This window comes from Ipomoea nil, unplaced genomic scaffold, assembly GCF_001879475.1.
Source record: "Ipomoea nil cultivar Tokyo-kokei standard unplaced genomic scaffold, Asagao_1.1 scaffold3245, whole genome shotgun sequence".
Lineage (NCBI taxonomy): Eukaryota > Viridiplantae > Streptophyta > Magnoliopsida > Solanales > Convolvulaceae > Ipomoea > Ipomoea nil.
Window position 1 is genome coordinate 472,038 of NW_017619673.1, and position 25,564 is coordinate 497,601.

General features: G+C 38.1%; 2 protein-coding genes and 1 long non-coding RNA gene across 3 annotated transcripts; all 3 read left to right on the top strand.

Annotated features, from left to right (window-relative positions):
- Positions 1–1,255: 1,255 nt before the first annotated feature.
- LOC109169054 lies at positions 1,256–2,174 on the top strand. The gene is made up of 3 exons (XR_002052163.1): positions 1,256–1,287; positions 1,356–1,479; positions 1,885–2,174. It is a non-coding gene; the product is annotated as an uncharacterized LOC109169054 (long non-coding RNA).
- A 134-nt stretch (positions 2,175–2,308) lies between these two features.
- Positions 2,309–2,971, top strand: LOC109169052. Its single transcript, XM_019317951.1, has 2 exons — positions 2,309–2,373; positions 2,459–2,971. The coding sequence occupies exon 2, from the start codon at positions 2,465–2,467 to the stop codon at positions 2,840–2,842; it is 378 nt and encodes a 125-aa protein (XP_019173496.1). The 5' UTR covers positions 2,309–2,373; positions 2,459–2,464; the 3' UTR covers positions 2,843–2,971.
- Positions 2,972–19,794: 16,823 nt separating this feature from the next.
- LOC109169048 (protein FAR1-RELATED SEQUENCE 5-like) lies at positions 19,795–25,312 on the top strand. The gene is made up of 3 exons (XM_019317947.1): positions 19,795–20,014; positions 22,943–23,765; positions 23,914–25,312. Exons 1-3 carry the CDS (start codon positions 19,795–19,797, stop codon positions 25,310–25,312), a joined length of 2,442 nt encoding a protein of 813 aa, XP_019173492.1.
- Positions 25,313–25,564: the final 252 nt, after the last annotated feature.

The following is a 25,564-nucleotide window of genomic DNA, read 5'->3' on the forward strand; positions in this document are numbered from 1 at the left end:
AGTGATAAAAAAAAACATAAATCTTGCTTAGTTCTTTTCTGCATGCTATTTTGTTGCTGTGAAAGAAGGGTATTTTGGTTGAAGAAATCATTAGGCAAATGGGTACCAAGCATTCATAAACTAATAATTAACTCAGAATTGTTTTTACTAATGAATTGTTGGGGCTGTAGGTCCAAACCCAAATGCAAAGAGGTTTGCTTGCTCGTTAAGCTGGTAGACTTTGGTTGTGAAAAGATTTTGTTGCTTTGTAAAGAGGGAATGAAGAGGTTTGCTTGTTTTGATTATGTTTTGTTTCATTCATAGCTTGTTACTAGGGAAAGAAAATAGTTTTCATAGATGGTTAAAAATGAGGAGGAAAATAATATGTCAATTGTCAAATGCTGTAGATAAATGAAGCCTAAAGGAGACTGTAATTTAACATATAACTCTCTCTTTCTGGGTTTCTGACCTTGTTAGATTTAAATTGGATGATTGAATAAATGTTTTTCATTTTAAAAGACACCTTATTTTAATAATTAAATGAGTAGACTTGGTGTTTCCATTCACATTTTAAGTCAACTCTCAGAGCATATCTTGTAATTAATCTATACTTCAAGTTTTAGTATTTCCGTTTTCAGTTTTTGTCCTTCTGATAGTAGAATCAATAGGCTGTTTTGGTAGGAATATAATGCTGGGAATTGCTGTGAATATAATGATGGCAAATGACAAATAATCCCCTGGAGAGTGATATATGCATGTGTACCAATTTGTTGGCCAATTTCATTGTTTGCATGTGAACCACATATAGCTTTCCCTATGTTTGACAGATTTACATTAAAAACTTCAACAATCATGACCATAATCCTTTCATCATAAATCTGCAGACCTCTCTTCTCTTTCTCTTCTTGTATGGGTAGAAGTGCATTTAATATTGTATTTTATTAATTGCATTTGACTATCATCTTGTGGTGCTATATAGATGTCTCAACATAAAAGAAATAGAGGGAGTAAAAGGAAGACATGTACAAGTACTCAGTCACAGCTTCACTTGTCACGACCGCCAGCATTGCATCCCATAATTAATGGCTCGGAAGAAGAAAATAGAGTGACAACAGAAAGTAATGAAGTCAGAAGGCATTTGCATGACACTGATTCTGAGCGTACTGCCTCAGCTTCCAGGGAGAGTGAGCATACTGTTGAAGCAGCGACTGAGCATACTTCTCAACCGACTTCTGAGCCATCAGATGTTCCACCAAACATGATTCCAAATGACCGTAGGACTCTGATTCACCCAATTGGCGGAAGAGCGTAAGTACTATACATTTTCACATATATTATATAAATGCCATAAAACCTAACATTGCATTATAATTCAGATTTGAGCCTCATTCAGCACATCGTGGGATCATCGATTGCATACAAAAGGCATACACGCAGGCTATAAAATCATTTAAGGTTGCTCCTTAATATCTGAAGGACGTGTGGTTTAATGAGTTTAAGGTAAGCATTTTAGAAGAGTTTGTAATTGCATTAAACAACTGGACATATGTATATTAATTTGGTAGAGAAACTATATTAATTCCCATGCACTCATCTATTATTTCTTGTTACTTATCAAAATATATAATTTACCTAATGACCAGCTTATCTTTTATCTCTGTTTCTGCTGTTTACACTAGTATATTAGCTGGACTTCTTCTGCAATTTTATAGGCATCTCTTATTTATACTTTATACTAGTATATCTACTAAAACTTTGTCTGAGTTAGCACCTCATGTTATTCATTTTTGAAGTGTATCTTTTTATGCAGTATATCTACTAAAACTGACTCATAGAATTAAAAGATGAATCTGACTCAATAAAACATTACTTGTCTTTGCTAATTTAGAATTTTGATGATTATAGAAACATTATAGATGGGATCCACTAGAGGAGAATACTGTACGCCGCATCTTTGAGAAAAAAGGTGCAAAGCTCCTTACAGACCATCTGACAGTGGTTCGTGTGGGCTTGACAAAAAAACAAAACCAAACCACATTGGATTCCTAATGATGTGCTAGATGACTTGGTCCGCATTTGAGAGAGTGATGATTTCAAAAAGCTCTCGGAGAAAAACAAGATTAATAGAAATTCAAATTCTGGAGGACTAGGTGCATCACTTCACAGTTGTGGTTCTATTCCTATGACTGAACATCGCCGAATATTGGTAAGTTTGAAGAAAAAAAAAAACTTAAAATAGCTTATCTTATAAAATTATACTAAATATGTTGTATTATTCTTGAATAGAAAGAAAAAATTGGAAAAGATCCAAGTATTGTAGAATTATATCAACACACTCATAAACGGAAGAATGGAGATGGAGCATATGTTTGTCCAAAAGCTCAAAAAGTTGTGGTAAGAATCTTTGTAATATAACCTCTATTTAAAGTGTGACATTGAATTATTTTAGTAGATAAAAATACTTTGTTTTACTTTATAGGATACAATGGATGAACTGCGACAGACTCAAACTGATGCATCAGATGTAGAGCTGTGGTTGGAGGCCACCGGTGGTGTAAAGAGGGGAGGGAACGTATATGGCTTAGGATCGGATACGCCATACTATTTTCCTGAAGCTTCAAAGAAATCAAAATCTCAAGCTGGAGCATCATCTTCAAATGCAACTTTTATGGCAGAAATTCAACAAATGAGGGAAGAAAACAAAATGTTTCGGGAAGAAAACAAGATTATCCGAGAAGAACTTGAAAAGATGGGTAATATATTTGCACAATTCAGTGCAAATCCTGAGTTGTTAAGTTCTTTAAACTTGAACAACTCCAGCTTACTAAATGATGAAACACAAGCTGCTTCCGATGAAGATTAAGTACTTGATGTTTGTATGACTTTTTTTTGGTGTGTATGGCAATAGTACACTGCTTAAATATTTATGCACACGATACTCTCTTTTGGTTGTAAATAATTTTGATATTTAAGTATTTTCATTTTGAATTTAGATAGTGTGTAATTACTTTGTTTATGATATAGAATGTATTGATAACAGGTAAAAAAATATTATAGCAAGATCAAAATAAAAAAATAATAATTTATATAAATTTATATTCTCCTGTCAAAATCAATGGTCACAATTTCCATCCAACGGTTCAAAGTTGGATGGAAATTCTCATTTTAAAATGTGAGTTACCATCCGGATTTTCCGTCCAACGGGTCAAAGTTAGTCACAATTGTTGACCAACCTATTGGTCAGAATTTCTATCCAACGGGTCAAAGTTGGACGGAAGTTTCCATCCTAAAATAGTAGATTGCCATCCAGAATTTCCGTCCAACGGGTCAAAGTTGAACGGAAATTCCCAGCCTAAAAATGGTGGGTTACCATCCGGATTTTCCGTCCAACTTTGACCTATTGGACGTAACTTCTGACCGACATCTGATGTTGGACGGAATTACCGGTGTTCAATTTTCCGAGGTCTCATTTTGGACGGAATGTTGGACGGAAACCCGTTTTCCGACCAATAACCCCCGTTTTTCGTCCAATTTTCGTCGGACGGAAATAACAGAATTTCCAGCAGTGGCGGTTAGCGTTAGCGAAATTATATTAGCGGATTTGACCAGTGAATTATATCAACGGTGGGTAAAAAGATATTTGAAAAAATTAGCAATTTAGATTAACATGTAAAACTGATGATATAATAATAATAAGAAAAAAGTGTCAAATTGGCCCCGTCAGTCGAGTGGATAGTACAATTGGGTCCCCTAAGTGAAAAAAGCTCCATTCATGTCCTCTAAACTGGTAAAATTGTTCAATTAAGTCCAAATTAACTTGTTTATCAGGTTAAATGCAAACGGTGTTGACATGTGTCCTTATTTTATTTTTTATTAAAAATATTATTTATTATAAATTAATTAAAATAATAATGATAATAATTAAAAAATTAAAAAAAAACAGACAGTCGGTGGCTGTCTTCCTTCTTCAAGGACGGCCACGACTGTTTAAGGTAGACGGCCGCCGTTGTTTTTTTTTTTTTTTGTTTTTTTTTTTAATAATAATACTTATTATTGTTTATCAGGTTAAATGCATACGGTGTTGACACGTGTCCTTATTTTATTTTTTATTAAAAATATTATTTATTATAAATTAATTAATAAACAAGGCAACTTGGACTTAATTGAACAATTTTACAGGTTTAAGGAACCTAAATGGAGTTTTTTTCACTTAGGGGACCCAATTGCACTATCCACTCGACTTAGTTGGCCAATTTGACACTTTTTCCAAATAATAATAATAATAATAATAATAATAATAATAATAATAATAATAATAATAATAATAATAATAATAATAATAATAATTGTTTTTAAAAAATAAAAATATAAAAAAAAATATAATAATCCAATCATATTAACTACTTGGGGGATTTGTTGATAAAAAGATTATTCAAATCATACAACAAATTGAAGTGGGAAACTACCTCGCAATGTCATTGTTTGGCAATCAACGGTTAGCTCTTCAATATTAGTATATATTTAACATTTTATGCCCTAATTTTTATTTGCTCTCCCTTATATCCCGTATTTGGTTTCAACCATACCTATACAATTATTTTATTGAAAATTACAATCAATTTTGACTATATTATCTTGCATTTGTAAACTTAGAATTACCTATTTAAATACGCAAATTCAACATTCAATTATCTATGCATGAACAACTCCAATATAATCTTGCATTGATATATACTTTAAAGTACTTATTTAAAAAACATATTGGGCATTATCTCAATCACGCAATGCGCGTAAAAAACTAGTATATATACTAATAAGAGTCCAAGAGAGTTATTAAGCCTATAATGGTAAAAAAAAATGGCAGTTAAATTTTTTAATCAAATGAATGACTCAGATTGATCAGATTTTAATTTTTCCTTAAGATTTCCTTAAAATTTCCTAATTTATCCTTACTGAATATGATTATCCGTTAACTTTTCCGTTAAATATTATCTTTTTCGTTAATTTCTGTTAGTTCACCGTTAACTTACTCATTGATTTCAATAAGAAAGATCTTAGGTTCGAATCTCATCCCAATCAAAGTTGGCATAATTAGTACTCTATTTTACTCTTATTAAATTAAATTAAATAATAATTTAGTAGCTACAACAAAAAATAATGCATATGCATTTCTTTAATTTACAATTATGTGTCTACAATGTCTTTATTCAAAAAAAAAAAAATATTCATTATCAATAAATTAAATAAGAGAAATAATTTCATTAGTTATATTGTATTTATTTATCTTCAATATAAAAATTCTTTACATTCAAATCCATCAATTGATTATATTTGCTACATTGTCTCTACAATGTCTTTATTAAAAAAAAAAATTCATTATCAATAAATTAATTAAGAGAAATAATTTTATTAGTTATATTGTCTTTATATTTCTCCAATGTAAAAATTCTTTACATTCAAATTCATCAATTGATTATATTCACTACATTGTCTAATATCTTTTTTGTGCACTATTTTTTAATTAAATATCAAAGTTATAATACAAAATAATACTATATATTTATTTACCAAGTATTTTATTAATACCATGAAAAAATTTAAAAAATATAATTAATAAAGCCAATCATATTAACTACTTGAGGGATTTGTTGACAAAGAGAGTATTCAAATCACACAACAAATTGAAGTGAGAACTATCTCGCAATGTCCTTGTTTGACAATCAGCAGTTAGCGGTTAGCGTTAGCGGATTATATTAACGAATTTGACCAGCGAATTATATCAACGGTTGGTAAAAAGATATTTGAAAAAATTAGCTGTTTAGATTAACATGTAAAATGACATAAGGGTATATATATATTTAATAATAATAATAATAATAATAATAATAATAATAATAATAATAATAATAATAATAATAATAATAATAATAGTTTTTAAAAAATTAAAAAAATATAATTAAGCCAACTATATTAACTATTTGGGGGATTTATTGACAAAAAGAGTATTCAAATCACACAACAAATTGAAGTGGAAACTATCTCGCAATGTTCCTGTTTGGCAATCAGCAGTTAGCTCTTCAATATTAGTATATATTTAATATTTTATGCGCTAATTTTTATTTGCTCTCCCTTATGTCCCGTATTTGGTTTCAAACATACCAATACAATTATTTTATTGACAATTATAATCAATTTTGACTATATTATCTTGCATTTGTAAACTTAGAATTGCCTATTTAAATACCAAATTTAACATTCAATTATCTATGCATGAACAATTCCAATATAATCTTGCCTTGATATACTTTAAAGTACTTATTTAAAAAAAAATATTGGGCATTATCCCAATCGCGCAATGCGCGTAAAAACTAGTATATATATAAAGAACAAATACCAATTTTGGTCCCACAATTATAAGTAAAATGACAGTTTTGGTCCACATATTTAATTCCTACCAATTTTCATCATCGACTATTGTTTTAATACCAATTTTCATCCACGACTATTATTTTAGTACCAAAATTCATCAGGCCGGTCATCCCTCCATTTAAGACATGCCAAAATCTAAAAATTTTAAGGGAATTTTCGTCCTTTTCAACTTAAGATTTCAATTTGAGCATGAATAAAGGGATTTAAGTCCTAAAATTGATCTCATTTAGAAGTTCTCCTCCTAATCCTACCTTAATTTGATGAGGAGAACTACGAATTGGGATAGATCTTAGGGTTTAAATCCCTTTTATTCATGCTCAAATTGGGATCTTAATTTGAAAAGGACGAAGATACCCTTAATAATTTCATAATTCGACATGTCTTAAACGAAGGGGTGACCGGCGTAATGAATTTTGACACTAAAATAATAGTCGTGGATGAAAATTGGTATTGAAACAATAGTCGTGGATTAAAATTGATAGGAATTAAACATGTGGACTAAAACTGTCATTTTCCTAATACTCGTGAGACCAAAATTGGTATTTGCTCTATATAAAAACCCTATATTTTGAGTTGGAGGTATAGATGTCAAAACGGGCTAGCCCGTCTCGGGTTCATCCAGAAACGGGCCGGGCCGTCTCGAGTTCATCCAAATACAACCCGTGTTGGACGGGCTGATGGGTTGGCCCGTTTATTTATTTTTTATTTTGTATTATTAAAATTTATTACTTTTTGTATAATTTAAGAATTAAACCCTTGATCTTTGCATTAATAATTAACACTATTTCCAACTAAACACATAAATCTTTTTGAATAATACCATGTATGAAAATATATATATATATATATATATATATATATATATATATATATATATATATATATATATATATATATATATATATATATATATATATATATATATATATATATATATATATATGTTGGCCTTGTTTGGCAAACCTAGCTGAAAAGCTATAAGCTAGGAGCTGAAAGCTGAAAAGCTATAAGCTAGGAGCTGAAAGATGAAAAGCTATAAGCTCGGAGCTGAAAACTGAAGAGTTGTTAAGCTAGCTATTATGATTGAAAGTGTTTGGTAAAATTAGCTTTTTGATAAGCTGATAAATGTAAAAAGACTAAAAAGGACATTTTCATAAAATTTAAATTAGTTTGTTTACATATTAAAATTTAACATTTTGTCTTTAAAAAAAATTAACATTTTGAAATAAAACTATTAGCATGATCACGATCTAGCATCTCATAACGAAGTAGCAATATTGTTGCAAATAATAATAATAATAATAATAATAATAATAATAATAATAATAATAATAATAATAATAATAATAATAATAATAATAATAATAATAATAATAATAATAATAATAATAATAATAATAATAATAATAATAATAATTGCGGTGAAAGTTGCGGATAAAGGAGAAGAGAAAAGAGTTTTAATTGGGAAGGGTAAATTATGTCATTTCTTTAAAATAATAAGGATAAAGATGGAAAAAAAGTTAGGAAGCTAGGAGCTTATTTTGAAACGTTACCTTGTTTCAAAATAAGCTCTTATTTTAAGCTAGGAACTTATTTTGGGAACATACCAAACAGAGCTTATAGCTTATTAGTAGCTTAAAATAAGCTATAAGCTCCTAAATAAGCTCTGCCAAACAGAGCATGTACGTAGGCTCAGTTTGGCAAACCTAGCTGAAAAGATATAAGCTAGGATCTGAAAGCTGAAAAGGAGCTGAAAGCTGAAAAGCTATAAGCCCGGAGTTGAAAACTTAAGAGCTGTTAAGCTAGCTGTTATGATTGAAAATGTTTGGTAAAACTAGCTTTTTGATAAGATGATAAATGTAAAAAGACTAAAAAGGACATTTTCATAAAATTTAAATTAGTTTGTTTACATATTAAAACTTAACATTTTGTCTTTAAACAAAATTAACATTTTGAAATAAAACTATTAGCATAATCATGATCTAGCATCTCATAATGAAGTAGCAATATTGTTGCAAATTTAATAATAGTAATAATAGTAATAATAGTAAAAATAGTAATAATAATAATAATAATACTAATAATAATAACAATAATAACAACAACAACACAACAACAACAACAACAACAATAATAATAATAATAATAATAATAATAATAATAATAATAATAATAATAATAATAATAATATTTGTGGTGAAAGTTGCCGATAAAGGAAAAGAGAAAAATATTTTAATTGGGAAGGGTAAATTATGTCATTTCTTTAAAATAATAAGGATAAAAATAGAAAAAAAGTTAGGAAGCTAGGAGCTTATTTTGAAACGCTACCTAAAGTAGCGTTCCAAAATAAGCTCTTATTTTAAGCTAGGAGCTTATTTTTGGAACATTACCAAACAGAACTTATAGCTTATTAAGAGTTTAAAATAAGCTATAAGTTCCTAAATAAGCTGTGCCAAACAGAGCCAGTACTCTTTTGTTTTCTTCATTCAACAATAAACATATATGTTATGTATGTACATACTCTTTTGTTTTGTGTTTGTTGATGATGGATTAATGTGAATGTAAATAAAATTTGATATATATATAATTTGTATTTAATAGTTAATATATATATATATATATATATATATATATATATATATATATATATATATATATATAATTTATATTTAATAGTTAATACTAATATTGTTTACATGTAATATTTTATTATTTTGTAATTATAATATTATAAATTTATATAATATATAATTTATAAATTTTTATAATTTATATTATAAATAAACTTTATATTAATATTGAATATTTATATAAAGATACAATTAATTGTATTAATTAATATTTGTAATAAATGTAATATAAAGTATATATAAAGTATATATATATATATATATATATATATATATATATATATATATATATATATAAAATGCTTGTGAATGATCTTAATAAATATATAATTATTTAAAGGTACTCAACATGTGCGCTTAGTATAGTTAGTTTTAATAGTGATAGCTTAACTAAAAGGTCAAGTGTTCAAGTCTTATTAGTAATAATATTTTAAAATATTAATACAACACCTAATTACACAACTAATTTGAGGGTACCCGTGTAGCCCGTATCCCCCCACACGGGTTATACGGGTCGGGTTGGAAATTCTCCAACTAGGGTTGTAAACGAGTTGAGCTCGACAATTTTCAAACAACTCGAGCTCGAGCTCAAGATGAACTCGAATTCGGGCTCGATTTTGACCTCAAACGAGTCGTCGGCCGGCAGTCTTCTGGTGTCTTCGTATCACGTCTCCGCGTTGTCGTCGTCGATAATCTTCTAGACTTCAGAGTTAGGGCTTGGGGGGAATAGGGGTGGGAGTGCGGAACTGCGAGAGTACTGGAGGAGGGTAAGCCTTAGAAGCAATCGTTTTACCCCGCGCTTTCCAAAACGACGTCGTTTTGTTAAGTTGTGTTAGGAGTCGACGCAACAGAGTGTATGTGTATTATGTTATATAATTATGTACATTATGTTATACAATTATGTACATTCTGGTATACAATTATGTAATTCTGGTGTACAATTATGTACATTATTTTATACAATTATGTACATTTTTTATACAATTATGTACATTCTAACATACGTTTTTTTTAACAGTTAAAAGTTTATGTGTATTCTGTTATACAGTTATGTACAATCTCATATACAATTATGTACATTTTCAAAACTTGAATTTTCTTTTAACAAATTAACATCAAACACAGAAAAACAAATTTTTTTTAAAAAAAAGAGTGCAAAACGACGTCGTTTTGCACCAGAGTGCACAATGCAATGTGCGCCCTGGTGCACGATATAAATTGCCCCTAAGAAGGGAGTAAAATGTTAATTTTTGATGACAATAATAATAATAATAATAATAATAATAATAATAATAATAATAATAATAATAATAATTATAAGGCTCGCGAGCGGCTCGTCGAGCCACGAGCATAGGATATGCGAGCTCGATAAGTAAACGAGCCGCTCGAGTTCGACTCGAGCTCGATTTTGACCGAGCTCGATTTTGACCGAGCTCGGACCGAGTTGCTCGCGAGTGACTCGACTCATTTACACCCCTATCTCTAACCCATCCTATCTAAAATATGGGCTAAACGAGCCCAACACGACGGGTTGGGCCCGTTTTGACAGCTCTAGTTGGAAGTGTAATAAGAGAGAAGGGGGTTTAGGAAAACACACCTATTAGGGTTGCAAAATTATTGGGAAGGGAGATGAGTATTCGACAGTCTTTTGGAGTTGCGTTCGGAGATGTTGTATGGATGGAGAGAGAAACGAGAGATAGATGAGTGAGAGAGAGGGTTATTGGATGAGTGAGTAGAGTCAAAATGAAAGAAATATTTTTGTTCAAAACATCCAACTTTTTCCCTACAATTCACGGAATTAAAATTTTCATTTGTGGAGGGCGAGGGAGCGAGGGTTGGGATTTGTAATTCCACGTAAAGAAGGAACTAAAATAAAAAAGATTTAATACCAATTGTCATATTCAAGCGCTTGATTTGTGTATGATCTGTGTGTGCTATAGCTTTTTGGTGTCGCCACCCATCCGTTACGTGCTCTGATATCAATTGTCAAGATGAAACGCTTACCACTACGCCATAAGATATAGCTAGTAGCGAAGACTTAACTTTATTTCCATATACTTGCGTAGCAGATAGATCTATGTTTCAATAGTAGGATGTTGGATTCGACTCTCTAAACCGCCGCCTAATATAAATAATATGTGATTGTTTGTCAATGGAAACAATACTAGTTATCTAATCAACGGAAATGACAACCATGAATTGAACGTATTGTCTATTATGGAAATTGATGGGGTGTGGACCCCGGCCCAAGAAGAATTGGGAAGCCCAAAGAGTATACGGAGCGGCCCAAGGGAAAAAGGGGCGGAAGCCCAGAAAGTAATAAAACCCAGGAGAAGATCAGACCGAGTCCAGGAGTCGAGCCGACTCTGAGGTCGGGGCGAGGACTCGGCGAAAGTGACAAGGAGCCGTTGGAGGGCATTTAAAGAAGCAAAGAAGAAGCCGGTCAAAGATCCGTTGGGAGGCCCAGTAACGGCAGCCCAACGGCCCTCTAATATAATTAGTCATCAAGGTCCAAATTAATCTTAATTATAATAAAGCCATATGGTCTTGTGAAAATTAAATGTTGATATTAATGGTTAAATGTTGGTATTAACAACATTTAATTTTCACAAGACCATATGGTATATATATATATATATATATATATATATATATATATATATATATATATATATATATATATATATATATATATATATATATATATATATATATATATATATATATATATATATATATATATGAATATGAATTACAACTATGTTGATATTTGGTTATGTATTTTTTAATAAATAATATTATTATAATGTTGTCCAATATTCATTCCGTGCATCGCATGGGTAGTATACTAGGAGTAGACATACTCAATATCAAATATGTATACCGCTAGCTGCGATTAATAATAGTAACTTTTTGTATCATACTATTTTCAATTATTAAATTAAATATTGTAAATACAATATCATAATTATTTTGTCATATACTTAATAAAAATGTAATTTTAAACAATTAAATTGTGGTTCATGTTTTCTTCTTCTGTACTTCAAATACCATTATTAAAAACATTTTTTTTTTACCTATTCTAACATTACAAACAAATCTTTAATATTTAGTTCGTGCATTGCACAGGACAATACTAGTGCACTTAAAGCCCGAATTAAAGAAGGGCCTACTATATAAAGGCCCCTCCTGGATGTAAAATGGGCGAGTCCATGCCAAGAGGAAACAGAGACACGTTTACTAAAAGTATTCATTCCCTTTCTATTTCGAATAGCTTTATTGAAAGGTGTATCCACCAACCAAGGTTGTGTTGGACCTCCCTGGGCCCGAAAAACCATAAAACCAACACTGGCACCGTCCGTGGGGATCGATACAAAGAGTCACGTCCATTCTTGAGCATTGGAATTCGCAGAGAAAGAGAGACGAGCCAGCGGGAAGAAGAAGCCTTACAGCATGTCGGAAGGACGAAGCTGTGCCTCCAACCGTAACCACGAACCGGAAGCCGATTTGAGAGATCAGCTGAACCAGCGAAACTCGCAGAGTCAAGGAAACGACTCGACACCCTGAAATCGATCCCCGACAATAATACCTCTCACCCCCGAGCAAATTCGGGCCATCGGTCGAGCGATCGTAGCCGAGACTCGAGAAAGAGGAGAACCGTCGACCCCTCGGCCGCCGAACGCACAGCCGCGTAATCAGCAATTGCCTCACCAGTGCGGTCGGTACATTCGAGGCTAGGCCTGAACGCGACGCGCCAATCGGTGAGAGAACGATTGGGGGAAGGGGAACCCAGTCGCGTGCCGACAAACCAGCGAAATCGAGAGGCCCCCCGAGAAAGGACCGGTACCGGAAGGACGCGAACTCGAGCGCGCCAGGCCGATCGACCCATTCGCAATGAGGAGCGGCATGCCGAGTCACAGGTCGGCGAAAGTACAGAGTCCACAGGAAACCACACCCGAAACGCTGAAGATGTGGCCCACTTGGCCCAAGAGTTATGGAATTTGATGGAGCAAGTGGAAAGTAGAACCAAGTCCCCAGGTCGGACGTTGCTCACCGCCTTGCCCTTCTCGGCCAAGATTATGGCGTACAAGATACCCGGCGACTTTAAGTTCCTAGAGCAGGCCACCTTCGACGGATCCGGCGACCCACGCGAACATCTTTTGAGTTACTAAGCCAAAATGCAGGTGCTGGGGGTCCAGGATCCCGTCATGTGTCGCGCTTTCCTGCCAACGCTGAAGGGCTCGGCGCAAAGATAGCTCGTGGCCTTACCCCTAGGCTCAATTCGCAGCTTCGAGGAATTGGCTGATTGCTTCATGAGCCATTACGTGGCTAACATCAAGCCACAAAAAGATTTAACTTATCTGGGAGATATCCATAAAGTAGAGGGCGAGTCCCTCAAAACTTACCTAGCCCGGTGGCAGAAAGAGATCCAATCCATTGAGGAGGTGGAGGACTAGACTACCCTCACCTTCTTCATTGAGTCGTTATGATCCGGACAACTGTATCGTGACTCACGGGACAACCGACCTGCCACTTATGCGGAGGCAATACACATGGCCAACAAGCGAGCCAATACGGAACAAGCTATGAAGTACAAGCGACAACGAGAAGTCGGAGGATCTTCTTGCGGAAAACGAACTCGTGCAGAAGTAAAGGAAAGGCGTCCGGAACTAGCTAGATGGCCCGAAGCTCGATGCGTATACGATAGGCCCAGTATCCAGCCTTACCGGCCGACCTCCCAACATCCGGTACATGAAGTGCAGGCGGTCGCACTGCCTCCACCTCCTCCGACCGGAGAGCGCGCGGTAAATGAGGACCCGGGTAAGTCGTCTAAGTATTATCGATACCACAAATCATACATCCACAACACGGAGGAGTGTTATTACCTGAAGAAGATCATGGAGGGGATCATCCAACAAGGGATGCCGCCTCCCAACCAACGGCGAAGAAGGTCTGCGGCTAAGGAGGATGCCGACCCTTCGGAAGCGGTCGAAGGCGATCACGGCAAGCAGCCGGTAATCGATGAAGGCGAAGCCCAGTGGAGGCAGAAGCTGGTTATCAACATGATAGTCGGCGGACCTGAAGGAGGCGACTCTGCCATCACCAGGAAAGCCTGGCTCGGCAGCTGTACGTAGGGACTGTGTACGGACGAGAAGGTGGCTCAAAGAAGGTATGCCGGGAGCCTATCATCTTTACGAACAAAGATTTGCCTACGGGAGAAACTCCGCATCGCGACGCCCTAGTCATTGCCATGGATGTGAACGGGGTGGTCGTCCGACGGATCTTGGTAGACACGGGGAGCAGCGCCAATATCCTATATCTCGAGACTTTCACCAAAATGGGATTAGCACGAGAACAACTAGCCTCAGTCAAGACACCACTAGCCGGTTTCACGGGCGACTCCGTGGAAGTTGAAGGATCCATTATTCTACCCGTTGAGATTGGTACCTATCTTGATGTACATAAGCTAGACATGAAGTTCATTGTGGTCGACTTGGCATGCTCTCACAACGCAATCCTCGGCCGGCCTGGTTTAGAAGATCTAGGAGCTTTGATCTCCATCGAGCATCTTTGCTTAAAATTCCGCACACCAAGCAGAGTAGGTACGGTGCGTTGCGACAAGAGGGCCGCTCGCGACTGCTACCTGCAAGCTTGCCAAGGTATGGGCAAACGGGAGATGTAAGTTCATGAGATCACGGAACGACCCCCGAAGAAGATGATGCCACCTCGCCTCGAGCCGGCCGTAGAACTGGAGGAAGTTGAGATTGACCCGTCTCGACCAGAAAGGCGAGTGAGGATTGGAGTCGGCCTCCGTGAGGAGGTGCGAGAGGAAGTCATCAAGGTGCTCCGAGAAAACCGCCTAGTTTTTGCGTGGGGGCCCGAAGATATGCCTGGAGTGGACATGTCTATAATTTCTCATCGGCTCGCCGTCGACCCTGGCCACCGACCTGTGATCCAGAAGAAGCGATACCTGGCTAATGATCGCAGAGAATTCGTCAAGAAAGAGGTAAATACACTGCTGGCCGCTGGCCATATCCGGGAAGTCAAGTATCCGGAATGGTTAGCCAATGTGGTGCTTGTGCCGAAACCACCAGCCTGGAGGATGTGTGTAGATTACACCGACCTTAAAAAAGCTTGCCCAAAGGACCCTTGTCCTTTGCCCAGGATTGATTAGTTGGTCGACGAGACGGCATGTTCGGCGTTATTGAGCTTCATGGATGCCTTCCGAGGGTATCACCAAATCTACATGCACAAGGCCAATGAGGAGAAAACAACCTTCTTGACCCCGAATGGCGTATACTGTTACCAAGTCATGCTCTTCGGACTCAAAAATGCGGGAGCCACGTATACACAAATGGTCGCCCAGCTGTTTCAGGACTTGTTGGGAAAATCCATGGCGGCATACGTGGATGATATGCTGGTGAAGAGTCGGGAAGAAGTCAGTCATGCCGGGGACTTAGCCGACTGCTTCCAGGTAATGCTTAAGTATAATTTACGACTTAACCCCAATAAATGTGCCTTTGCTGTGCAAGGGGGGAAGTTCTTGGGATACATGGTAACCAAGAGAGGCATTGAGCCCAACCCCGAGAAGGTACATGCCATAATGGATATGCAGCCTCCCAGCACCGTTAAGGATCTGCAACGACTGACTGGTCGACTGGCCGCCCTAAGCCGTTTCCTAAGTAAGTCGGCGGATAAGACTGTGCCCTTCTTCGAGGCCATGAAGGAAAAGGAGGGTTTCGCGTGGACGGCCGAGTGTCAGCACTCCTTCGAAGAGCTGAAAAGATATCTCTCCACACCTCCGGTGCTGTCCACCCCCCAGGTCGGCGAACCTTTATTCTTATATCTGGCGACGTCCCCCAAGGCTGTGAGCTCGGTACTTGTTCGAGAAGAGGAGCGGACTCAACACCCGGTGTATTATGTGAGTCATTCCCTAAAATCGGCTAAAACTCGATACACACCTCTGGAGAAGATAGTTTACGCCTTGGTGATCACAGTGCAAAAATTAGCACCTTACTTCCAGGCTCACACCGTTCGAGTCCTGACAGACCAGCCTCTGGGAAGTGTGTTGCGAACTCCCACGTCGTCTGGGCGACTCGTGAAATGGGCAATAGAGTTAACCCAATACGGAATCGAGTACCAGCCTCGCCCTTCGATTAAGGGGCAGGCCTTGGTCGACTTCTTGGTCGAGTGCACTGCGGGAGAAGATGACAAGGTCACGGTCTCGGAGGATGGCCCCGGCGAATGGTGGGAGATGCACGCGGATGGAGCTGCAAGTCGCTAACACTGTGGCGGCGGAGTCATGCTAATTACACCCGAAGGGTTCAGGCTCTATTACGCTCTGAGTTACCTATTTCAGACATCCAATAATGAGGCCGAGTACGAGGCAGCACTGGGAGGTCTACGACTTGCCAGGACGTTAGGGGCGGACCGCCTGCGGATCAAGACTGACTCGCGCTTGGTGGTAGGACAAGTGTCTGGAACCTACGAAGCTAAAAACGCCCGGATGGCCCAATACAAAGAAAAGATAGTGGAACTATTGAAGGGATTCGTTGCCTACGAGATAGAGTACATTTCGCGGGCCGACAACACGAAGGCAGACATACTATCAAAGATCGCTTTGGAAGGAGTGCCGGACCATCTTGTGAAGATTTGTCAAAAGGAGGAGTTGCTTCGACCCAGCATAGAGGAAACAACCATGGAGGTTCAACAAGTGACGACACAGGAATGGGATCGTGACAAGAACCCTGAAATGTTCTAGATGGAAGACATTCGCCGCTACATAGAGGAGGGAGAATTGCCAGACGACCCTGGGGTCGCCGCACGGGTTCGCCACAAGGCTCCGTCGTTCGAGATTATAGACGGGCAGTTGTATAAGCAATCGTTCGGGGGTTCTCTCCTCAGATGCGTACTTAGGATGGAGGCGAAGAAGATAATGGACGAGGCTCACCGTGGAATATGCGCGGCCCACCAAGGTGCTCACACTCTCGCCCGAAAGCTAGTCGTCCAGGGCTACTATTGGCCCACTATGATGAGAGACTGCATCGAGTGGATAGCCAAATGCGTAGTATGTTAAGCATTTGTCCGAAAGGATACTCGACCAGCTACCTTTTACACGCCGGTCACCACGGCCATTCCATTCGCGAAATGGGGTATTGACCTGCTAGGTCCTCTACCGGTTGCCCCCGGGCGTCTAAAGTTTTGTGTGGTAGCCATCGATTACTTTACCAAGTGGATTGAAGCCGAGCCCCTGGCCACCATCACGGAGTATCAATGCCGACGTTTCCTGTGGAAGAAAGTGATTTGTCGTTTTGGGCTACCCGAACATATAGTTAGCGACAACGGTCGACAGTTTGACTGCGACCCTTCGCCAATTTTTGCCGACAACACAGCATACGACACACTAAAGTGTTGGTCGCCTACCCCTAGGCCAATGGGCAGGTTGAAAATGCAAATCATACGATTGTGGATGGTATCCGGAAGAAGTTAGAGGATGTCGGAGGAAACTGGGCGGACGAGCTTGACCGAGTCTTATGGGTATATCGGACTACCCAAAGACGGGCGACCGACGAGAGCCCATTCTCTTTAGCATACGGCTTCGAGGCCAAGGTACCCGTAGAGGTCGTCTAGCTCACTCACAGAGTCCACAACTATTCGGACGAAGGAAACGAGGAAAGCCTTATGATCGAAAAGAACTTCCTGGAAGAGCGAAGGGAGACCGTGCATGCCCGCATGGTGGAGTATCAGCAGACTGTGAAGAGATACCGGGATCGGCGAATTCGACCACGAACCTTTCAGGTGGGCGACCTTGTGCTACGAGATCGGCAGGCTAGTCAGCCCACGGAGGGGGGAAAATTCGCTGCCAAATGGGAGAGACCTTATCGTATTGCCATTGTGGTCCAAGCCGGCACATACAAGTTGGAGACGCTAGAAAGAAAGCCCGTCGATCGAATCTGGAATGTAATCCACTTAAAGAAATACTACCAGTAAAAGGTCAGCCTCATGTATTCATTTGAAATCCGACTTTGAATAAAATGCCTATTGCTTTGCGCATTTTGGCAATAGTTTCTAAGTAAGAAAAAGCCTAAAGGGTCGCCTCGACTGAGGGATTTGGCGAGAAGAGATGGGAAACAAGGGCACTGACCCTTAGACGTTTCCGAGAAAAAGCCTACAGGAGTCGCCTCGACTGAGGGACTCGGCGAGAAAAGAAAGAAACGATGGGGCACTGATCCTAAACAGTTTCTAAGTGAGAAGAAGCCTAAAGGGTCGCCTCGACTGAGGGACTTGGCGAGAAGAGATGGGAAACAAGGGCACTGACCCTTAGACGTTTCCGAGAAAAAGCCTACAGGAGTCGCCTCGACTGAGGGACTCGGCGAGAAAAGAAAGAAACGATGGGGGCACTGACCCTAAACAGTTTCTAAGTGAGAAAAAGCCTAAAGGTTCGCCGCGACTGAGGGACTCAGCGAGAAGAGATGGGAAACAAGGGCACTGACCCTTAGACATTTTCGATGGTGATGCTATGATGAGTCTATTGATGTTTCCTCTTCTCGTTTTAAAGGATATATACTATATTCCACTGTCTCGAATGGTTTTTATTATATTTATATATATTGATACTCAACGCGTATTGGTGCGTTACCAGCATTATTCGCTAACGGGTGTTATCCCTTGTTTTACAGGTTTTGAGTAGACCCAGGAGAGTGCGCTAGTGGAAGAGCTAGATAGCGTAGTCTTTCCTTTTGATAGTTTTAGATTGTTGGCCTGTGAGCCTAGCTTATGAATACTTAACTGTTGTTTGGTTTTGACTTTAGATTTCTAGCCTGTGCATCTATGGTTAGATAGATGTGGCATGACATCCCTGTATTTGGTTAATTAGCTTCCGCTTTATCTTAAATGAATGACTAGTTTATCCTTTACAATTAAGTTTTGAAAATTTAAATTGGTGTTAAAATCGGGGGTGTTACAGTTGGTATTAGAGCCTAGGATGTTAAGAGTTCGACTTTAAGAACCTAGGATTGAGCCTAGGTTAGTGCTTGTAGTTTGAGACTTTAAGTTACTTAAGAAAGCCTTTAAGTGTTTAAGTGCCTAAGTATAGGATTCTTAGGACGCGCGGTGAGGATGTGAGTTACCTTTGTTATCTGTGTAGTTCTCTTATCTTGTTCTGTTGTTAGCGCTAGTAGTTGTGGTTGTTGCTCTCGGTTGGTTTGCGCCTTCGCGGTAAGTTGCGTCGTTTTGGCTTTCGCTAAAGGCTTGATGAAGACTGTGAATAAGAGAAGGAAGACTCGAAGGCCTGCTGATGCAAGGTAGTCAATTCATGGTGTTTGCAACTGGACACGTGGTCAACTCAAAGAAGAAGGTTGCGTTACTCGCGATCTGGAGTCAGTTGTAACAATCCCCGTCCCAGCAAGTGGCGTCGTCTCTGGTACAGTAGCATCTATCAAATCTGCGTTAACCTCTGGAGTTGAAGTCTAAGTTTCACGCAGCTGAAGCCCGACAAGAAGCAAATACGTCGTTTGGAGTTTGAAGATCAAGACTTGAAGACCCTCACTCGCGAGGGGAAGTCAAGAGCGGACACAAACGCTCTAAGAAGAGGTCAACTCATGCTAAGTGGTCGTCTTTGGATCAACGCAATAGAAACCTCCAAGAGTTAAAGAACTAAGAGTCAACCTTGGACTTTTAAAGCACGAAAAGTTGAAGTGTAAGTTTGAGGCGTTCAACATAGAAGTAGTTCTACCTACCCTCGAAGAAACAAAAAATGGGCAAGTTCGAAGCAATGAACTTGGAGTTAATGAGGAACAAGATGGCTAAAAAGGAAAAGCTTGGACCTTTAAGGTACACGGAAAAGAAGAACCACGTTGTTGGTAAGTCGTCTGACCCTGTGAGACGTGAAGAAGTTGGGAAGTATCTGGTAAAGGAGGGAAACTTATACCTTAGCCGGCACACCCTGAAAGTGATGGCTAACATGAAGACTTTCGGTAAGGAGGTTTGCAACAAGAAGGAAAGAAGAAGTAACCGAGTTGCAATCAACTGATGGAGTTGTCAAAAGACTAAAATCGACAAGGGCGAATCTAAAGGACAGATTTAATCACCAAGTGTTCCTAAGTTAAAAGTAGGACTCTGTGCCAATGATTCATGGTAAGAGATCTATCCTTAACAAAAACCAGGCAAGAACAAGAAGTAACTAAACTCGTGATTAGAAGTTTGAACAGTCAAAAGATAAGACTGACAAGAGTGAACTTAAGGACGAGTTCTATTGTTGGATCTTCATAAGTAAGACAGGTTCGTGTGGCAACAAAGTTTTGAGGGGAGACTTACTGTTAATCAAGACAAGAAAAAACAAAGTTGGTTTGTAGCTGACTACCTTATGAAGATTGCAAGGTTATCAACCGTGAACGAGTTTTAACCTATAGAGCATTTAGTAAGGACTTGAGTGAACCTGAGTAAGGAATCATGGGTTGTCTCAAGATGTTGACTTTGATAAAGATTTGACTCACGCTATACTTTTGGAAAGGTACTATCGTTTGTGTTAAAGTGTGAGGTCGCAGTTGAATCTACGATTCAATCAGCTAAGAAGTGGTTAACGAGAAGGAACCATGCAAACCAAGAAGGCAAGTTGGGAACTTACGCTATGGATTTACGAAGGCCGTGGAATGTGCCCTAAAGACGGATCAAGTTTTCCTTACAGTGGTGGTTATTGTCAAGCATTCAAAGGATTCCTTACAAGATTTTGTGATATCAAGAGTACAGAAATTCACGATGCTATGGAAGGTACAAGGGATACTCTGGTGCTAGACCTCGATGGTCTTAAGGTTCGACAAGGAAGAAAGTTTGGTTTGTAAAAATCACCGAAGTCTGGGATGACAAGAACAGACAACCGGGTGCACTTAAAGATAGAGGAAAGCGTTGGTCAGTGTTTTAACCGATAATGGATTAACAAGAATGGACAACAAGCCGAATCTTCAATATGTGTAGCTCATGTGTGTAAATGTTTGAAAAATAAATAAAATACATAAATAGCAAAACCTTAGATGACGTAGCATAAGATGCAGTATTTACAAAAGGCATAGGTCACTCACTGATGCTTCGAAATAGAAATGTACACTCTCAAATCTATAGAAAAATAAAATCAATCAAGGGTTTAGATGAATCGATGTTATATAGGGAGTCACCAGTAAAGTCAATCAACAAAAGTTGTATACTAATAATACTTAAATAGTTAAATCGAATTGATATGGTATTTTCACTTGTACCCTCACAATTCATACCGTCCAACCTGAACCCCCAAATAATTTTAGTCAAGCAATCATACCAGCTCCAAATCTATTCTAGATACCTAAGAAGATTTGTTAAAGAATAAATTAAAAAAGAATTGAAGTAGAGTAGGAAACCAACATACCCAAACCAACCAAACCTACGACAACACACCTCAATACCATGGACCCCAGCCCCCTACGCTCCGGTGGCCGGAGCAAGGGTTCCGGTGGCGATGGTCCGATGATTGATCTGATGGTTGGGGTAAGAAGCTGATGATGCGAAGAAGCCAGCGATGTGAACGCCACCTCCATCTAGCAATATATATATATATATATATATATATATATATATATATATATATATATATATATATATATATATATATATACATATATGTATATATATATACATATATGTATATATATATACATATATATATACATATATATATATATATATATATATACATATATGTATATATATATATATATATATATATATATATATATATATATATATATATGTATATATATATAGAGGATCATATGAGGTCATGTTCCTACATGTGGACTGTGGACAGAATCTGGCCTTTGATTTTGAGTTGATCTGTGGTTCATATTTCTTTGGCTATTTTTGGTTTTTTTTTTTTATTTCATATTTTCCCCGTGATTGTGGTAAGGGCTGTATAGTCTTTGCTTCTTTTTTTTTTTTTTCCTTTTATTTTTTGGGGTTTTATTTTCGGATGATTTGCTTGATTTTAGGTGTATTGTATATGGTAAATTAAGATATTGTTCATTTAAATTATGATGCAGTGTGTCTCTTTATATTCGTTGTAGTTTTCTGTGGTTTTTGTGTGTGTTGTTCCAGAGTGTGCAGTCTTCATTGTTCTTTTTTGCGGCATTCTCTGTGCAAAGGCCTATGGATTCTCCAGATTAGGGTTTTAATTTGTTTCGTCTATATATTTATTGAGCAGTAGGTGTTGTTTGGTTTGTGCATGATTAGGTGTTAATGTGTAAGATATGGGGTGGCGGTGTGGTGTATTGGCATTGGTATTTAAACACTTTAATCGTGGTATTTGGTCGTTTGATTAGTCATTGACGTAGGGATGGGGCTTTTTTTTGTTCTCGTTAGTAGTCGTGGTTTATGGGTTATGAAATATATATTATTTGGTTGTTGTAATTCTCATTTTATTTTTTTTGTTATTTCCATTGGCTTTTGGTGTTCGTCTGTATTTTGTATTGCTTTTTTATGCGGGTTTCCTTGTTGGTTGAACAACATGAGTTTGTAGGTTTGTGCATTGTCTGGTACATGTCCTTTGCATTGTATAATTTTTTGGCGCAATCCTATTCATTGGGTGTTTTGTTTCGGTTTTCATTTTTGTATTCCGTTTTTTAGCCCTTAAGTTATGTTATCGGTCTTTTTTCGTGGTTTATTTCCTGTGGGTTTTATTTGTTTTTTTTTTCGTATTTGTTCGAAGGGTTCTGGCTGGGGTGGTTACTTCGTAGTGTGCATATGTTGTCATTTGAAGTGTGCAACCAGTATGTTACGGTTTTTTTTTAAGTTTTTATGTGGAGCATGTTGGTTTTGATTGTTTTTTTTTTTTTTTTTTTTTTTGTTTATGTGTGTGTTTCTGGGTGATGTTTGTGCAGTACGTTCGGGATCGATTCAAGGTTGTGTTATTGACGTGTCTCCCGATGGAACTAAGTTCTGGACTCCTTCGTGTGATGAGGTGGTTAGGCCTTTTGAGGGGCAGCTTTTTCCTTCTCTTGCTCACGGTATTGTTTTTAATCGCCAGTATGGGTCTCTTTTTGGTTTTGACGTACGTTGTAGTTCAGTGCGTAAGAATAGGGAGGGTGTGGTTGTAAAAAACTTGTTGGTTTGTTCGCGTGAGGGATTCAAGCCAGGGGGGCATGGACCCGGTGTTGTGAATGGTGCGTTGGATCAACCAGCTGTGGCTCTAAAGTGCCGGCGTGTTTCGAATATAGTGGGTTGCAAAGCTAGGATGTTGTTGAAGATGGTTGACGATGGGGTTTTTGTGGTTCATTTCATTGAGCACCGACATAATCATTGTCTTTGCTCGGATGTGGCTAGGCCGTTCCTGCGGGTTAATCGTTCCATAGATGTTCAATACCAAATTTTTATGCTTAAGTGTGCCAGGGCCAACGTTGGGCCTAATAGGTCATTTCGCTTGGCTAGGGAGTTTGCGGGGTCATATTCCAATGTTGGTGCGACATGTGTGGACTTTAAAAACTTGAAGCGTGACTTTATGGCGTATATTGGCACTTCTGATGCTCATGTTGTTGTGAAAAAATATGCTAAGAAGGTAGAAGATTGCCCAGACTATTTCTTTAAATATGATTTGGATTCTGAGGATCAGTTACGGAGGGTGTTTTGGGCTGACCCTATTGCGAAGGAAAATTATTTAACTTTTGGCGATGTGGTGTCGTTTGATGCGACTTATGGTACTAATAGGTAAGCCACGTTTTTTTCTAAAAAAATCCCAGTACTTTGTTTATTTTTAAATTGCTTGTTTGTGCAGTTTGGTCTTTTTTATTTGTGCATGCAGTGCGCTAACGCCCATAGTTCTATTCGTTTTTTGGTTTGGTGTTATGTCTTGCAGGTATGGTATGGTATTGGTTCCATTTACTGGTGTTGATAATCACAAGAGAGGCGTCACGTTTGCAATTGGTTTGATTTCTCGTGAAGATGTGGATTCTTATGTGTGGCTTCTTCAACAATTTAAATCTGCAATGGGTTGTGTGCCTAGTTTCACTATCAGTGACCAAGATCCTTCGATGCGGATTGCAGTCCCACAGGTGTTTGGTACTATGCGCCACAGGTTTTGTATGTGGCATATAATGTCAAAGGTTGGTGAGAAGGTTGGTAATGTTCTATCTAAAGACGAGGAGTTTCGACGTGCTTTGAATGATGTTGTTTGGAATGAGACGTTGTCCGTGGAGGAGTTTGAGCGGGGTTGGCAGGACGTAATGGAAAAGTATAGCCTTGGTGATCACCGGTGGTTTCGTCTAATGTATGATCTGAGATCGTATTGGATTCCTGCGTTTTTTAATGATCTTTTCATGGGTGGGCTGCTTCGCACGACATCCAGGTCCGAAGCTGTGAATAGTGTGTTTGGTAGTTGCACAAACCAACATAATAGTTTGTCTGCGATGTTCAACAATTTTGAAGGGGCTATTGATGCTCAACGTGCGACGCAGGCCAAACTGAATGCCGAATGTGAGGGCCATTTTCCTACTTCCGAGACTCCGTTGTTGATTGAGAAGCATGCGGCTGCAGTGTATACTGTTAACATTTTTTATGATGTTCAAGCCGAGGTTATTGCGGGATCTTTTTCGTGTCGTTCTGTTCGTTCAAATGTTGATGGGGTGGTAACCCGTTATGAGGTGCAAGATGGTGATGAGTTGGTGCACACGGTGATTTTTGACTCTGGTAATATTGTTGTGGAGTGCACGTGTAACATGTTTACACGGGTTGAGTTACTTTGTCGTCATATTTTCTGGGTTTTCAAGGACCGCAAGGTTGTTTCTATCCCTTCTCGGTATGTTGTTTCACGTTGGACTAGGGGTGCTTGTGTGCGGCAGTTGTTGGGGGTTCAACGTCGGGGGTCGGCGGATGTAGATGTCGCTATTGGTGAAGCTTGGGCAGAATTCTTCTCATGCATGATCATCGCGTCACGGAGTGTTGATAATGTTATGAAGCTGACTGCATATTTGAAAGATTTCAACGCTAATTTATTGGCTGAGAATGGTCCCAACGATCCCTCTTCTTCTTCTTCTTCTAAGAAGCAACTTTTTGAGGTGTTTTGCGGTGCTTCGCTCGATGGTGAAGTTCATATTCGTCCTCCTCCTATCTCCATTAACAAGGGTGGTGGCAAACGTTTCAAAAGTTCAAGGGAATTAGCTATTGAAAAGGCTGGACGTCGTCAACGACAATGCCAAACTTGTGAAAAGTATGGCCATAATAGTCATACATGCCCGATGCGGAACGTAAACATTTGAGGGCGGGGCTCGTACTGGTCTTTGAATTTTATTTAAGCTTCAACACATTGCTATGGTTTTTACTTCTCCAATGACTTGTTCTTATTTTGCATTTTCTATTGGTTTTAAAATAATGGGTTTGTTTTGTTTTGTTTATTGGGTTTGTTTTCAAATATGTGGAACAATTTTATGACATGCGTTTTTTACATAGATTTTGTCAATTTCTCAATGCCCTGTTATTATTATTGTGGCTTCGTTACTTCTTTAAATGAC

Bases quoted from the DNA above. Each gene is read 5' to 3' on its own strand.
- LOC109169052 (XM_019317951.1), top strand. From the start codon at position 2,465: ATGGATGAACTGCGACAGACTCAAACTGATGCATCAGATGTAGAGCTG.
- LOC109169048 (XM_019317947.1), top strand. From the start codon at position 19,795: ATGGGCAAGTTCGAAGCAATGAACTTGGAGTTAATGAGGAACAAGATG. The intron at 20,015-22,942 runs GTAAGGAGGTTT...ATGTTTGTGCAG, and splicing joins GGCTAACATGAAGACTTTCG to TACGTTCGGGATCGATTCAA. The intron at 23,766-23,913 runs GTAAGCCACGTT...TATGTCTTGCAG, and splicing joins GCGACTTATGGTACTAATAG to GTATGGTATGGTATTGGTTC.